Source organism: Bison bison, unplaced genomic scaffold (assembly GCF_000754665.1).
Source record: "Bison bison bison isolate TAMUID 2011002044 unplaced genomic scaffold, Bison_UMD1.0 scf7180017864143, whole genome shotgun sequence".
NCBI lineage: Eukaryota > Metazoa > Chordata > Mammalia > Artiodactyla > Bovidae > Bison > Bison bison.
In genome coordinates, this window is record NW_011494715.1 from 3,857,302 (window position 1) to 3,871,069 (window position 13,768).

The window sequence follows — 13,768 nt, forward strand, 5'->3', positions numbered from 1 at the left end:
AGTCCCCTGAAGAGGTCCCCCGGCCAGCAGATCAGCCTTATCCTTCTCGGAGCCCCCAAGCCTGGACTCTCACCCTCAAGCCCTCCTGCCTCTGTGTGAGGGACACAGCCCCAGGCAGGTCCCCACCTCTGGCCATATATTCGGTCACGATGTAGATGGGCTCCTTGGTGACCACAGCGTAGAGACGGACCAGCCTCTCATGCTGGAGAGTTTTCATCAGGTTGGCCTCGCCCAGGAAGGCCTCCGGAGACATGGTTCCCTCCTTCAAGGTCTTGATGGCCACCTTGATGTTGTTTTTATAATAACCTGAGCCCGGGGGACAGAAGATGAAGAGGATGTTCAGAAGACTTGGAGGTGGGGGCAGGTGATCCCTTATCCAAAATCTACGTAAACTTCCAGGAGCCATCCCTGTTCTATATAGATGGGGCACTGAGGCCAGAACCCCGCCCCTGGAAGTGATCCTGGGCTGGAATTACAGCTCCTGATGGTGACGGATGCGCCCGCTTACCTAGAAGGATTCAAGCCTGTCCCGGCCTCCTCTGCTAGACAGGAACCCTGGGCGGTTAAGGAAATTACCCAGCCTGGGAGGGGGGCCGTTTCACCTCCTGGTCCCTACAGCCAGGTCCGGGGTGCATCCCTTTTGTCCTCCTATCCCTACCTAATGAATCTCTTCAACTACTTGATAACGTCAGTATGGCAGTAAGCATCACAGCCCGTGGCAGAATCATAGAGGAGGCAGAGGTGGCCGGGGCCTCTGTGCCCCTCTCTGTGCCCTGTGATGTTCATCTCTAGATCCTTATAGCTCCTGCACCACCACCGCCCCCCGCCCCCGCCCCGCCACCACACCGCCCAGTCCATTAGGTCCCTGTCTGCACTGAAGTGAAAAGATAAGTCAGGACTCAGACTTGCAAGGAGCCAGGGGGAGCGCCTGCCAGGGGTGCCCCAGGCATCAATGTTGGATGCCAGAGGAATCAGGGAGGCATCAGGGTCCCACCTTGAAACCATGCCCCAGAGACACGGACCTTTCCAGGGATAAAATAAAGCATCTTTTATATTCTGATCGCACATTGGTAAGCAGAGGAGCAGCCATTCACTGTAATTGAAGGCGAGGCCACAGGGGCCGGGAAGTTAAGGGACGGGCCAGTCTCACAGCTGCATGTGGTGACTTTGTTATCAGGGTCCTGGAGCCCCTGGTTCACCTCTCACCCTGGTTAACATAGTGTTTCCACCCAGTGAGACAAAGCTAAGAAGAGCTAGCCAGGCTCCTCTTCCAGGTCACACAGGTGTCAATGGCAAAGGCAGCTCTGGGCAGTGAAGAAGGAAGGCGGGAACGGGCTGGGGTGGAGGCAGGGGGAGAGCTGGATTCTACTCCTGCTTCATCACCATATCAGAACAGCTGAGGGCAGGTGACTTCAGTGTTCTGTACTTCCATTACCTTGTCTGTAAAATGGGTATATGGTCCCAGTCCCTTCCCCTTCACAAGCCTCTATGGGAAGGACGAGGCCCAGTGCAGATCCTGAGCCTTCTGTGCTCTAGGATGCAGGGCAGTGGGTGAGCAACTCCTGGAGTACCACATACTCACCCATCCAGACTTCACCAAACTGCCCGGATCCAAGCTTCCTGACCAGCTTGAGAGACTGCCGGGGGATTTCCCATTCATCCTGGCCCCAGGGGTTCTGGGGAGCCAGGCTCACACAGGGGTGGGTCAGCCTTTGGCACAACCCGTCCCCTTTCTCTGCATTAGGAAAGAAGAGATGAGCTGGAGGTCACAAGCATTGACAGATCTGTGGAGACCATACAGATCATGAGAGCTGTATCATTCCCAGCTGTGTCCCTGCTCCTTCTTGACAGCCCCACATCCACCCCAAGTTCAATGTGCACAAGTGCACACACACACACACACTCAGCTCTCTGCATTTGTTTTACATAAAATAAGCATGATATCATTGTCCTGCTGTCTCTAAGAGTGAAAATACTTGCTATTCTCCATGTGGTCACAGCCAACATAGAGGATCAGGGAGACAGACAGGGAATCATTATGTTGACAGTTAACACCTCAGGTCCAGCCTTGGGATAATCCTCCACCCCTCCACCAAAACAGCACCAATGGTTCATGCGATCTTGAGAACTCAGTGACGGAGGGACACGAGGGCTCCTCTGGTGCAGCCCAGCCCTCTGTCAGATGCCCCCCTCTTACTAGTATAGTGCTGCACCAGAGCCTGCAGAGTGGGGAAGGCGCTCCGGGGAGAGATGTAATAGCCGCCTTCATCCAGGGAGCGGATCTTATAGTGTTTGATCACCTCCCCCTGCGTGGTCACATCCTTCACAGACAGAGAAAAGGCACCTAGAGAGTTAACAAAGACACACCATGAGAAGTAAGACACAACGAGGGAAAATCAGGATTGGGATTTTGGGCTTCATTCCAAGGCCTTGGAAAAGTGCTGTTAGTTGCTCAGTCGTGTCCAGCTCTTTTGAGACCCCATGGATTGTAGCCCTCCAGGCTGCTCTGTCCATGAAATTCTTCAGGCAAGAATACTGGAGTAGGTAGCTGTTCCCTTCTCCAGGGGATCTTCCTGATCCAGAGATCAAACCCAGGTCTCCTGCATTGCAGGTAAGTTCCCCCAATTCTGCTTTCCATTTTGACCATCATCAGTTACCTTTTTCTTTGTCTCACCCTCCACCCTCCACCCTCCTGGAAGCCTTTCCTGTCAGCTCATTCTAACTCTGTCCTTGGCATTCCTCCTCAAGCCTCCTAAAACTGCTCCAGAACTCTGGAGCATGCAGAATGCTCTCTTAGCCATCAGGCTGTTCCCCTACTTGGGCACCTGTGACTTGAGGACCCTTTGCCCTGGAATATTGAGAAATACAGTTTTTTGGAGGGACTAGGAGATTGACTCACACATTCATTCCTTCATTCCGTTTAAAGATTGACTCTGCCCCACATGCAATGCTGCCAAGTCACTTCAGTTGTGTACGACTCTGTGTGACCCCATAGACGGCAGCCCACCAGGCTCTCCCTTCCCTGGGATTCTCAAGGCAAGAACACTGGAGTGGGTTGCCATTTCCTTCTCCAATGCATGCAATAGCAAATTACAACCGGAAGCACTCCTGTCCCTGGGGAAGAGCATAATAAGACACAACCCAGGGCTTCTGTTCAAATCCATACACACATCTACGTATTCTGTTTTCTAGGTTAATGTTTCCTGCGGTCGGAGGTTGCAGATGCCAAGGGTTAAGAGCAATTTAGGAGGCAAGAGTTTCCAGCTGGGAAATTTTCCATGAACTTGATATTTTTATAAGGCGCCTCTGTTCAGCTCTCTGGGTGCCACATACTTCCACTTTTATTTGCTAAATGAGAAACCTGAGGCCCAGAAGGGGGATGTCGCTTGCCCCAGGGCCCTTGGCTGATAAGTGGTTGGCTTGGGGGCTCCCGTGACCGTACTAAAGGCGCGCCTACCGCAGGCAGTACCACCCTCCGCCACCAGGTGTCAGGCTCGAACACCTCTTGTCCTGGGCGTGGGCGCTTGCTTTTTGCCCTGCGCTGTTTGTCTTCAGGCGTCTTTCCTCCCTTTTCAGACTATCACCCCATCTCACATCCCTTCTCCCCTACCTTGGCCATTGCGCCTCTCTCATCGCCCACCTGCAAAAGGATGTGGAGAGGCCGCGCGTCCTGTGGCGTGCCCTGCCGCTGACACAGCCCGCCCCTCGTATCCTACCTCAGCCCAACCTGCACGCTGCAAAGTGTCTTCCCAACTTCGCCGCTGGCGAGTGCAGCAAGCTCGGGTATCACAGGAACCAGAGAGTGGCGCTAGTGAGCACATTCATCCACGCACCACCGTAGTGAGGAAAAGAGCTATCTTCTCCATTCCCTCTGCTGTTCCCTGCTTGTGATGCCTCCAGATCAGCCAAGGAGGCCCGAGTCTCTTACTCCAGTGCCACGGGAGCTCTTATTTAGGGCCTCTCTGCTGTGTGGGCTCCTCTCAGGGCCTGTCCCTAACATCTTTTTACAATTTGGCATTCCTTCTTCTTAAGACGGGTCTCAATCCTTCCTGTTCACAATATCTGGATCCCCTGCCCTGCCTCCACCCTGTGGCTGGAATGCTCTGGGGTGCGGGGCTGGGCTCCCAGAGACTGAGATTTTCGTAAAGGCCACCTGTCCTTGAACTGGGAAACTGGTCAGTTCTAACAAACATATCAATAAAATTAGTCTCGAGAAGCTAAGGGATGTTCTGGAGACCTCTTAGGTTAGAACTCGCTGCCCGCCTTCTGAGAGCCGTGTTCCTTCCCACCTGAAGAGGCTTTGGATTTCTGCGGAGCGTGTGCGCATGTGTATAGAGGTGCTGTATACTTGGCGAGGGGTCTTCTAGCCCCTGCTCCAACTGGCCAATCCCAGCCTGGACTAGCTGTGGGGTGGGGGGCAAGGACAGGAAGAGACACCCCACCTTTAGAGATCCTTTCCTCCTTCACACTGAGGTTGGGGTGGCTTTCCCTCCAGAGGGCCCCTTAGCAACAGGCAGCCATTAAAACATCATTTCCTGGTGAAATGACGTGATGTCTGGCATTTGCTTCACAGTAATAGGGCTGGGGATGTACATGAAATCAGATTATCTGGGTTGATTATTGTTGAAGCTGGGTGTTGAGTACAGGGGTTCCGTTTACTATTTGCTTTACTTGTGTATGTGTTTGAAATATTCTACAGCAAACAAAACATCTAGTCATCTTCACCCTGTTTGGGAAGTTCTCCTCCATCTGCCCAGTGTTAGGTCTGTTTGACACATTTTAGAGCTTGTGAAAACTTTCAGAGCCTCTCAGATGATTGGGCCCTGATGCGTCTTCACTGTTGGTCTAGAGCGAGTCACTTCTTCCCTCAGTTTCCCCATCTTTCAAATGGGGATACCGGCCCAGTATCTCAAAGATGGAAGGCTAGAGGCAAACCCACTAGGAAGCATATGCCTCAAGGTTCACAGCAGTACCTTCATAACAGCCCCAAACTGGAAACAAGCCCAATGCTACCAGTATGGAGAAAGAGCTTATAGAATATTCATATCCTGGATTCTGTTTAGCTGTCAAAGTCAACAGATTATTGCTGTTGCCTCGGCCATGCAAATGCATCTGTGATGGATGGAACTGTGTCCCCCCATCCCTGCTAATTCCTGTGCTCAAGTCCTATACCCCAGTGATGTGACTATCTTTGGAAATAGGGTCTTTAAAGGGGCGGTTACATTATTGAGGTGGGTCCTGATCCACGCAACTGGTGCCCTTATAAGAGGGGATGAGGACGCAGACATATGCAGAGGGATGACCACATAAGGATACAGGGAGAAGACAGCCACCTACAAGCCAGGGAGAGAGGCCTCAAGGGAAACCAACCCTGTGGACAGCTTGACCTTAGATTCCTGGCCTCTGGAACTGTGGGAAAGCACGGGTCTGCTGTTTAAGCCTCTCAGTTTCTCGTACTTTACTACAGAAGGCCTAGCAAACAAATACAGAATTTTACAATGTTGAGTGAAAGGAATAAGACACAAAGACTAAAATGGCTTGATCCCATTTGTATAATAAAGGTGAAAAACAGGCAAAACACGCGTGGTAAAACTATAAAGAAAGGCAAGGAAGGGCTTCCATGAAAGTCAGGATAGCGGTGGCTCCTCTGGGGGTGAAAGGTGAATCAGGAAGGGGTACCGGTGGGGCAGTGAGAGGGGCTCTGGGCATCTGGAATATTCTTGCTCTTGTGGTTACACAGATGTTTACTTATTATGACTATGGTTATAATTCTGCTCTTGTTCATAACTGATGCAATTTTTTAGATGTGTTTTATACTTGATAGCCAAAAGCACTTTAAGAAGGAAAGACAGAAAACTAACAGAGAAAACCCAGTGACCTCAGAGTGGCGGCAGACACATTCCACTCGGTCAGTGGGTTTAAATCTAGGAGTCCCCGCAGTTCTCATGATCACTACCCACTTCTTTTGTATCACAGGCTGTGCCCCAAACTTCCGATGCCTCCCAGGCTGTTGCAAGTGTCTGAGCCACAGCCTCTGACTGAGATGATCTCTAAAGATTCTTTCAAATCCTTTGATTCCAGATGGGTCACCCCCCCTTTCTGCCCCCCCACCAGCCTCAGCGCTCCCGCTGGCCCAGGCAGTGTGAGACCGGCCCGCAGTGGCTGGAGCAGCTGTCTAACTCCCTCTCCAATCCCCCACCCGTGTTGGGTGCATTTCTAGCCAGGTCTTGGGAGAGCTGTCTGTGTGCACAGCCTCAAATACTGGATACTCATGGGCTGTCCTGGCTGGCCTGATGTGGCGGGGACACCCAGGTGGAAGCTATCAGATTCTCCTGGCTGGCACCTCCCCTGACCCCCACCCAACTCCCAGAAGGAAGGCCATAGGTGGGGGTCCCCGGCTGCATGGTGAGGGCAGCAGGGCCCCAGGCTTACCTTTGCTGGTTTCACTCTCTCTAATAAGAAAGGCGCCAGCCTTATTGACTGGAGCCAGAAGCTGCCTCTCGGCATCTCTCCGGCAAATTGATCTAAAGAACCACCTGGAAAGGAAAAGCACAAAGGCAGGCAGAGCTGAGAGTGGCCATGCTCCTGGGGATCTTGTCACCCAAGTCCCTTCCCCCTTGAGATACAATGTGTTCCTGTTGCCAACTTGACCCTGAGCTGAACCCCCGTGTCTTGATACATGAAATTCCCTCAGTCCCTTTTCCTCCTGTCAGCAATGGACATGGTGTTTCCTTGACAAGAAATGAGAATGGTGTTTGGTGCCCTTTGTTAATTTCGCTCTGGGTAAATGCACCCAATACCTTCGCCTACAGCCCACCCTCCATGGGGTTGGTCTCCAGTGCTCCTTGAGCGTGGCTGGTTGAGGTGGACCTGCCCTAGCCTCCCTCTGGTCCAAGGAAAGGCCCAGGACTGGGCGTGCTGGGCAAGGAGCCCTCCCGAGGGTGAGCATCACTGGACAGGCACACCAGGCGAGGCTGCTAACCTGTTCCAGCTCTGAATTTGACAGACTCTGAGCTCCTTCAGGGGAGGGGCCGTGTCACTGTTGGTTTGGCGTCCTCCCCAGTCCTGGGCAGAGCCGGGCTCTGGCTCTGGTTGTTCGGGGCTGTAATGCCTGAGGCTGTGGCTGGTGCCGTGTGCTGTGAGTGATGAGGATTCTGTACAGGCTCTCCTGCAAGGCCCCCATCCTCTGAGTTCCCCCAGGTGTGAGCCCTGAGTGCTGCCCCCTGGAGGCAGGGGAGGAGGCTGGCTGGTTAAGGGCGTCCCTATCAGGTTAGCCAGGAAATGGGCAGCTCTTATTTTACAGATGGGAGGACTGTGTAGGCTCCCTGGTGTCCTTGGTGTCACACAGATGTTTAAACATTGTCTGGGATTTTAGACAAGCCTTTCCCAGCAACTCCGAGTCCCCACCCCTGTCCTGTGCCCTCTGTGCCGGGTTCACACCCTGCTCTGCTTTTTAGCTGCTTTCTGGCTCCGTCCTGCCTGGAACAGAAGCAGCCAGCACACCTGTGGGGCTGTCTGTCCACCTACTTTTCCACTTCCAGGGTCTCTACCCGGGCCACAAAGTTGCTGGGCACGTAGCCTTCTCTTCCTGTGATGAGAGACTTGGCCAACCACCAGTCTCCAGTTCTAGGAAGAAAGGAAAAACAGAATGGGTAGTGACTCTCAAGGGCCTCTCCCTGGGTAGCTCACAGCCCACAGCAGCATCTCAGGCAGAAAATTCGAGAGGCAGACAGTTGGGTAGAGAGAAGGGACGGGGGCAAGTGGCTCAGTCCCTGAGGTGTCTGGGTCACTTCCAACTTGCAAGCTTCCTTCCAGGGAAGAAGGGGATAATACGGCCTCCAGGGGAGGTTTATCTGCACAGCCTGATTCACCCAAGAGGGGCCCAGTCTTCTAGTGAGCAGCCTCCTCTCGATAAATGGGACACTTTTAGAGTTTAGGGAGTAAGTTTGTACTGGATGGGAAAGACAGAAACAAGAAGGGCTGCTAAGAAAGGACGAACCAAGAGCCATTCTGCTCTTGGCTGGAGGCCCTCATAGAACTTCGAGAACAAAAGCAGCTCCCAGGTTCCACAGGACAAGCACGATGTTTGAAGCAGAGTATAGACTTTGGAGGAGTTTTTGAGAAGAAACCCTGGATAAATCTGAACACAACTGACTCTAACCCAGAGCTGTGATGGAGCAGTCAGGCAAGCACTGTGGGTGTCAGGAGGGCTGCATGGAGGAGGTGACATTAGAGGTGGGTTTTGAAGGAAGGACAGGATTTTGACAGCAGAGTAGGAGGTAGTGAATAGGAGCCATCTCACCAGAAAGACTTTTAAAAAGTACATGGAGGAAAGGTGATTGGGTCAAGTTTAAGAAAGTGCTGGGTGACTGGGCTGGAGAAGATATTCAGGAGGCAGCTGTGGGGTGTCAGGGTGGGGAGAGGGGAGGGGGTCCTGCAGGGATGGGGATGGTGTCCTGGACACTTACTCCTTCAGGATCTGCAGCTTCTCCCCCTTCAGCATCTGCAGGTCCCGGTCGTTCATGGCCTTATAGTCATACAGGGCCACCACGAAGTGATTCTCTAAAGGGAACAGGTTAGACATGGCCGCGAGAGCCGTGGTAGGGGCTGGGAGAGTCCCAAGGATCTAGGGAGATGAGCTCTGTGGACCTGAGAGCTGCAGACCTAAGTCTGGGACCAGCGTGGGCAGATCTCTCAGCACCTTGTGGGCCGTGAGCCTCCCCTCCTGCCCTCCCCGCCTCTGCTCCAAGGGGAGTAGTGGTCTCAGAACACGACAGCTGTAACTTTGACCTGTGACTGTGCCCAGGGCTTGGTCACAGTGCTCAGCCTGACAGTACCCAGACAAGCTGGTGGTCCCACAACAGAGGTGGGGAGGGGGCTCCGGAGCTTGGCTTAGCGTTTTTCCAGGGACCACTACTTCTCTGCACAGCTCTGGGGAGCCAAGACCCCTCCAGGAAAAGGTCACCTGGAGACCACTTATCTTCCCTGGGAGAAGATGACTCAGCTTTGTCACCAAAGCCTGGCTATTCACCCCCTCTGCCGGGAAGGAGGGGCTGGAATACATGTGCTGAAGGCTGTTGGTTTATTTCCTTCCCCTGAGCTTTCTTCCTGGAGGTTCGAAATCCCCAGCAGGAAGTGAAGGACCCACACCCCCCACCCCACAATGGTGATTCATTGTGTCCTCAGCAGGATAAGAAACTCCAGGCACCAGGCGAGGCCCCTAACTGGGCTCCAGCTCTTCTGAGTAGACAGACTCTGAGCAACTTCAGGGGAAGGGCCATGTCATAATTAATTTGGCATCCTCCGCAGTCCTGGGGCAGAGCTGGGCTCTGGGTTGATTGCTTGGTGCAGTGGTGTGACTGCCTGAAGCCTGAGGACCCCAGGTGCTGGGTGCAGGTGGGTGATGAGGATGCTGGGGTGAAGCACTCCTGGAAGCCCCACCCCATGAGCCCCCTGCCCGAGTCTGAGCTTCTGACGCAGGACGGCCGAGGTCATTCATTATGTCATCTCCGCAGTCCCTCCCATCAGAGTGAAGTGGAGGCTGGGGGTGGTTAGAAGGTTGGTGGGGGGCCTTTAAAAGTGGGTTGGGAAACAAGATGGTGCTTCCATGTGTGGGACAGAGCAGGGGCTGGGAGGCAGAACATCGGCTTTCACCCTTGGAAGCTGGGTGCTGGAATCTCTGAAAGCCTGGGTTTGATGATGCTGTCTGTATTTGCGGTAACTCTTTTGCTGTTCATTTATAGTTTGTAAAGTCTTTTGCAAAGACTGAGGCTCAGATACTGAAGGAGCTGGTGCTTAGACTCCTGGAGAGATCCCCTTTGACAGGTGAAACCTGGGGCACCTCACTCAGCCTCCCTCCAGACTTCTCCCTCGAGGGCTTGTCTTCTCCAGGCAGCGGCTCCCGCCTTAGCCCCTGGTCCAGCCTCACGAAGCCAGGGCCCAGAGGACGTGGCCAGGGGGCGCTCAGCTGCAGCCCCTTCTTACCTTGATCTGGGTGCGTGGTGTCAGGAGGTGGGGGAGTCAGGTGGTTAAACACAACCTAGAGCGGAAATGCAGGCGCTCTATATTAGTTCACACCCTGAGGTCTGGGTGGGGCCCTGTGGGGCGAGGCTGCCAGCTGGAGGGTCTGGGGGAGCCCGAGCTGCACAGTTAAATTCTACATGAGCTGCTGAAACTCTCCAGGTGCCAGCACCAATCCCCACTACCCACCCCCCACCGTCTGCCAGCCCACACACAGGGTTGGAGGAGGAGTACATGGGGATGCCCCAACTTCGTAAGAAGCAGCTGTGGAATTGGGGGCGGGGAACTGGATCACCAGCCAGGGTATAAGCCTGGCTCTGCTTTAAAAGATGAAGTTGCAAAAGAGTATTTGTTCTCGAGGGAAATTATTTAAAAAGCATATTTCGCTAAAATTCAATGAATGTATTCCCAGATATGCACGCTGTAGAGAAAGTGTTATACAGAAATGCTCCTAGCCCCCCAAAAAATTAAATAAAAATTGTTGAAGTGTGGAAATCACTCTTTGACCAAAGACAGACAAATAGACAAACTGGCTGGGAAGTCATGCAATGAAATTCTGGACAGCTCTAGGAGTTGGCGGCTATAGTCCTGCACATTCACGTGGATAAAACCCACATATGTAACAGAGATCAGAAACTCAGGTCTCCAGGCTTCCCTAGTGGCTCAGTGGTAAAGAATTCATCTGCCAGTGCAGGAGGCGCGGGTTTGATTCCCGATCTGGGAAGAGCCCACATGCCGAGGAGCAGTTAAGCCTGAATGCTACAACTACGGAGCCCGCGTGCCCTAGGACCCGTGCTCTGAGAAAAGAGAGGTCACCACCGTGAGAAGCTCGTGCACGACAACTAGGGAAGAGCCTGAGCAGCAGCAAAGACCCAGCACAGCCAAAAATAAACCAATAAATAAACATTAAAAAAAAAAAGATCCCACGTCTCGACGAATATGTGCCATCTGATTCAGAGGGCAAAATCAAACTGAATAGTATACAGAAATGCATACATATGTGATCACACCGAAAAAGTGAAGCTGAGAAATGATAAACACTCAGGTCAGTGAGCCCCGAGGTGACGATGATGGACTGGGGGCAGCAGACGGTCTCAACTGGTCACTTTCTGCTTCTGAGGATGAGGGGGTGCTGTGCTGGGTGTTCATTTTGTTCTTAGTTTCAACTTGATGTATGTGTTACACATATTCCTTTTGTATTCTATATTTATTGAACACAATTTTGAAGTAGCATTTTGCAAAACGGCATGTATCGCATGGTTCCGTTGAAAATATAAACACATAAGTAACATACAGGAAAGGGGTCTGGAACCAGGAGCTCTGAAGTGAAAAATCCTGGTATCACTGGGCAGTGGGACAAATGAGTATTTATAATTTTTTTCCATAATTAATATATATTATGTGACTTTTTAAAAAAGTTAAAAGCATTCCAAACTCTAATACTTATTAGCAAGTAACAAACTCAATTTAAGTCAGAGTTTGCCCAGTGAATCAATCGTTCATTCAACAAACATTTCGTTATTTGCCAAGCCCTGCACTAAACTGGGACATAGATGGAGAAGATTTCTCTAGAAAATGGGATTTGCAATCCCCTCTCCCCCAACCACCTCAGGTCACTGTCAGAATAAAGCAATGGCCAGATGGATATGCTGATGGGGGCAGAGAGATCTGGAGTGGGGGATCCAGGCATGACTCCCAGCTGCCCCAAATGAAAAGGGGTAGGTGGCCAGGCAGGAGGAGACATGAATAGTCGTCTAAAAGTGCATCTTTGGGGATGGTACCATCAAATGGTGCTTTGAGAGCAGACCAGAGGGGACAATGATCTCCAGGAGCTTCTGGGCAGGGATGGGGCAGCAGATGTTGTTAAATGCTCCAGACTCCCCCAATTTCCTTTTTTCAAGTTGACATTTCTTTATTTCCTTTTCTCTTCAGGCTGCCCTTGCCCATTGAAAACTGGCTAAGAATTAACAGGTGGGCCTACCAGGCTTGGTCCTGTGCTAAAGGCAGTGTGCCTTCTATACCCGTATATACACTGCATATGGTCACAGCCCCATCAGAAAGGCATTCTAACTGGACCCATTTTACAGATGCAGACACTGAGGCATAGGGGAGGTAAGTAACTTGCTTCGAAGCACACAGCTAATAAATTTTGACTCAACAACCTGGCTGCTTAATTTTATACTATACCACCACCACGACTTGAGCCAGGGTGGCCGTGGGAGGGGGCCTGTTTGTCGGAGCCCTGAATTATCTAGAGATGGTGCTGGCCCTGGCTGGAGACAGGTAACAGCCCTGGAGCCACACAGGTAGGCTCTGTGCTCCCGTCGCCCACCCTCTCCAGCTGGGCACCCAGGTCACTCACCAGGGATGGCAGTGGTGGGGGCTCTTTGCTCTGCGTGCTGGTCTTCTGAGTGCTGGTCTTCACAGGGCTCCATCCACTCCTACCCTTCTCCTTGACCTGCCTTTTGCTGCTCACCACTCCCATCCTGTCAGAGAGCACACAGCAGATCAGCGATGTTAGTTTTCAGAACCTCTGTGCACGAGAGAACCCCCAAACCCCTTCCGGTGGCCGATTACAAAGGTAGAGAGGCAGTAGTGGGGAGTGTGAATGTCAAAGTCAGAACATGAGTTCAGAAGGGGTTTGGGCGGGCTAAGCTTGTCTGCATCTTTTTCCAAGAGCCAGAAGAGGTGGCCCAGAGAGGAGAGACGCCTGGGTTTAGGACTCAGAGATGGTCTGGTCTGAGGAAAGTGCCCGAAACCTGCTGGGGTGGATCCCAGGCCCTGGGGACAGGAGCCTTGCTATCTAGAAAGAGGTGACCAACGCATCTGGTGATCTGGGTTTCAGTCTTAACTTGGGAAGATCACATCCCCTCTCGTGGACCATGAGAACATTCTGAGGTTCTTTCCAGCTCAGGTTTTCAGATGAGATGCTGTAATTTACAGCACAGTGAGAGCACAGGCACCCAAGGTCAACTTCTCTGTAATACCTGGGAAAGTTCTCTAGAAGCGAATGGAATATGATTGAGACTTTTATTGAATAAAGAGACTTCAGTGACAGATGTGGGGAAGCCCCCAGCATCCCCACCATGTCATCAGCACCCTCACTCCAGGGGCAGCTGTGCGGGGAGAGCTTACTCTTGCCAACAACTGTACCTATCTCATATCATCCTTCAGATCTCCAAAATGAGTGCAAGTGGGAGGTCTGAGCTGGTAAATAGCTGGTTCCTGGTCAGACACACAGAGCCAGTTTTGGAGCTTGGGCTGACCCTAGATCACCACGCTCCAGCTCATGCCGGCCCGCCCCCACCAGGCAGGTGCTTACGGAGGAAAGGGCTGTTGTCTGGAGGGTGTGTGGATGACGGGGTTCCTGACTGCCCTAGGATATATACATCGTGCACCCCTTTCCCGCATCTCAGCGCCTTATAGTTAATGATGATTCATGGGTAATTAGCAGCATCTCCCCCTCTCTCTTAGTGATACATAACGCTAGCCCTCTGAGCAGCAGCCTCTTAGACTCAAAGTAACACCGTAAAGCATTTCTTTCAGAGTTAAAAAGCACACGCCTCGTATTATTTCTCTTCAAAATCATCTTGAAATCAGAAAAGACTATAATAATTGTGAATAATGGATACAGAACCATAATAACAAATAACCCACAAGTATTGTTTTTTAGTATATTTCTCATACAGAACATTGTAAACTATGTGAGTAATATAGTACTAATTTTATTAGTACTATAATAATTACT

General features: G+C 51.8%; 1 protein-coding gene across 4 annotated transcripts in view; it reads right to left on the reverse strand.

Moving 5' to 3' along the window:
* BLK (BLK proto-oncogene, Src family tyrosine kinase) overlaps positions 1–13,768 on the reverse strand; it is a 52,305-nt gene that overhangs the window by 6,178 nt on the left and 32,359 nt on the right. For all 4 annotated transcript variants that reach the window (XM_010840269.1, XM_010840270.1, XM_010840268.1 and 1 more), the window contains exons 2-9: positions 12,383–12,506; positions 9,985–10,039; positions 8,469–8,562; positions 7,528–7,626; positions 6,433–6,536; positions 2,198–2,344; positions 1,583–1,735; positions 127–306 (exon numbers count right to left, since the gene is read on the reverse strand). In XM_010840269.1, the coding sequence (XP_010838571.1) occupies positions 127–306; positions 1,583–1,735; positions 2,198–2,344; positions 6,433–6,536; positions 7,528–7,626; positions 8,469–8,562; positions 9,985–10,039; positions 12,383–12,505 (955 nt within the window). In that variant the 5' untranslated portion in view covers position 12,506. The remainder of the gene's footprint in view (positions 1–126; positions 307–1,582; positions 1,736–2,197; positions 2,345–6,432; positions 6,537–7,527; positions 7,627–8,468; positions 8,563–9,984; positions 10,040–12,382; positions 12,507–13,768) is intronic.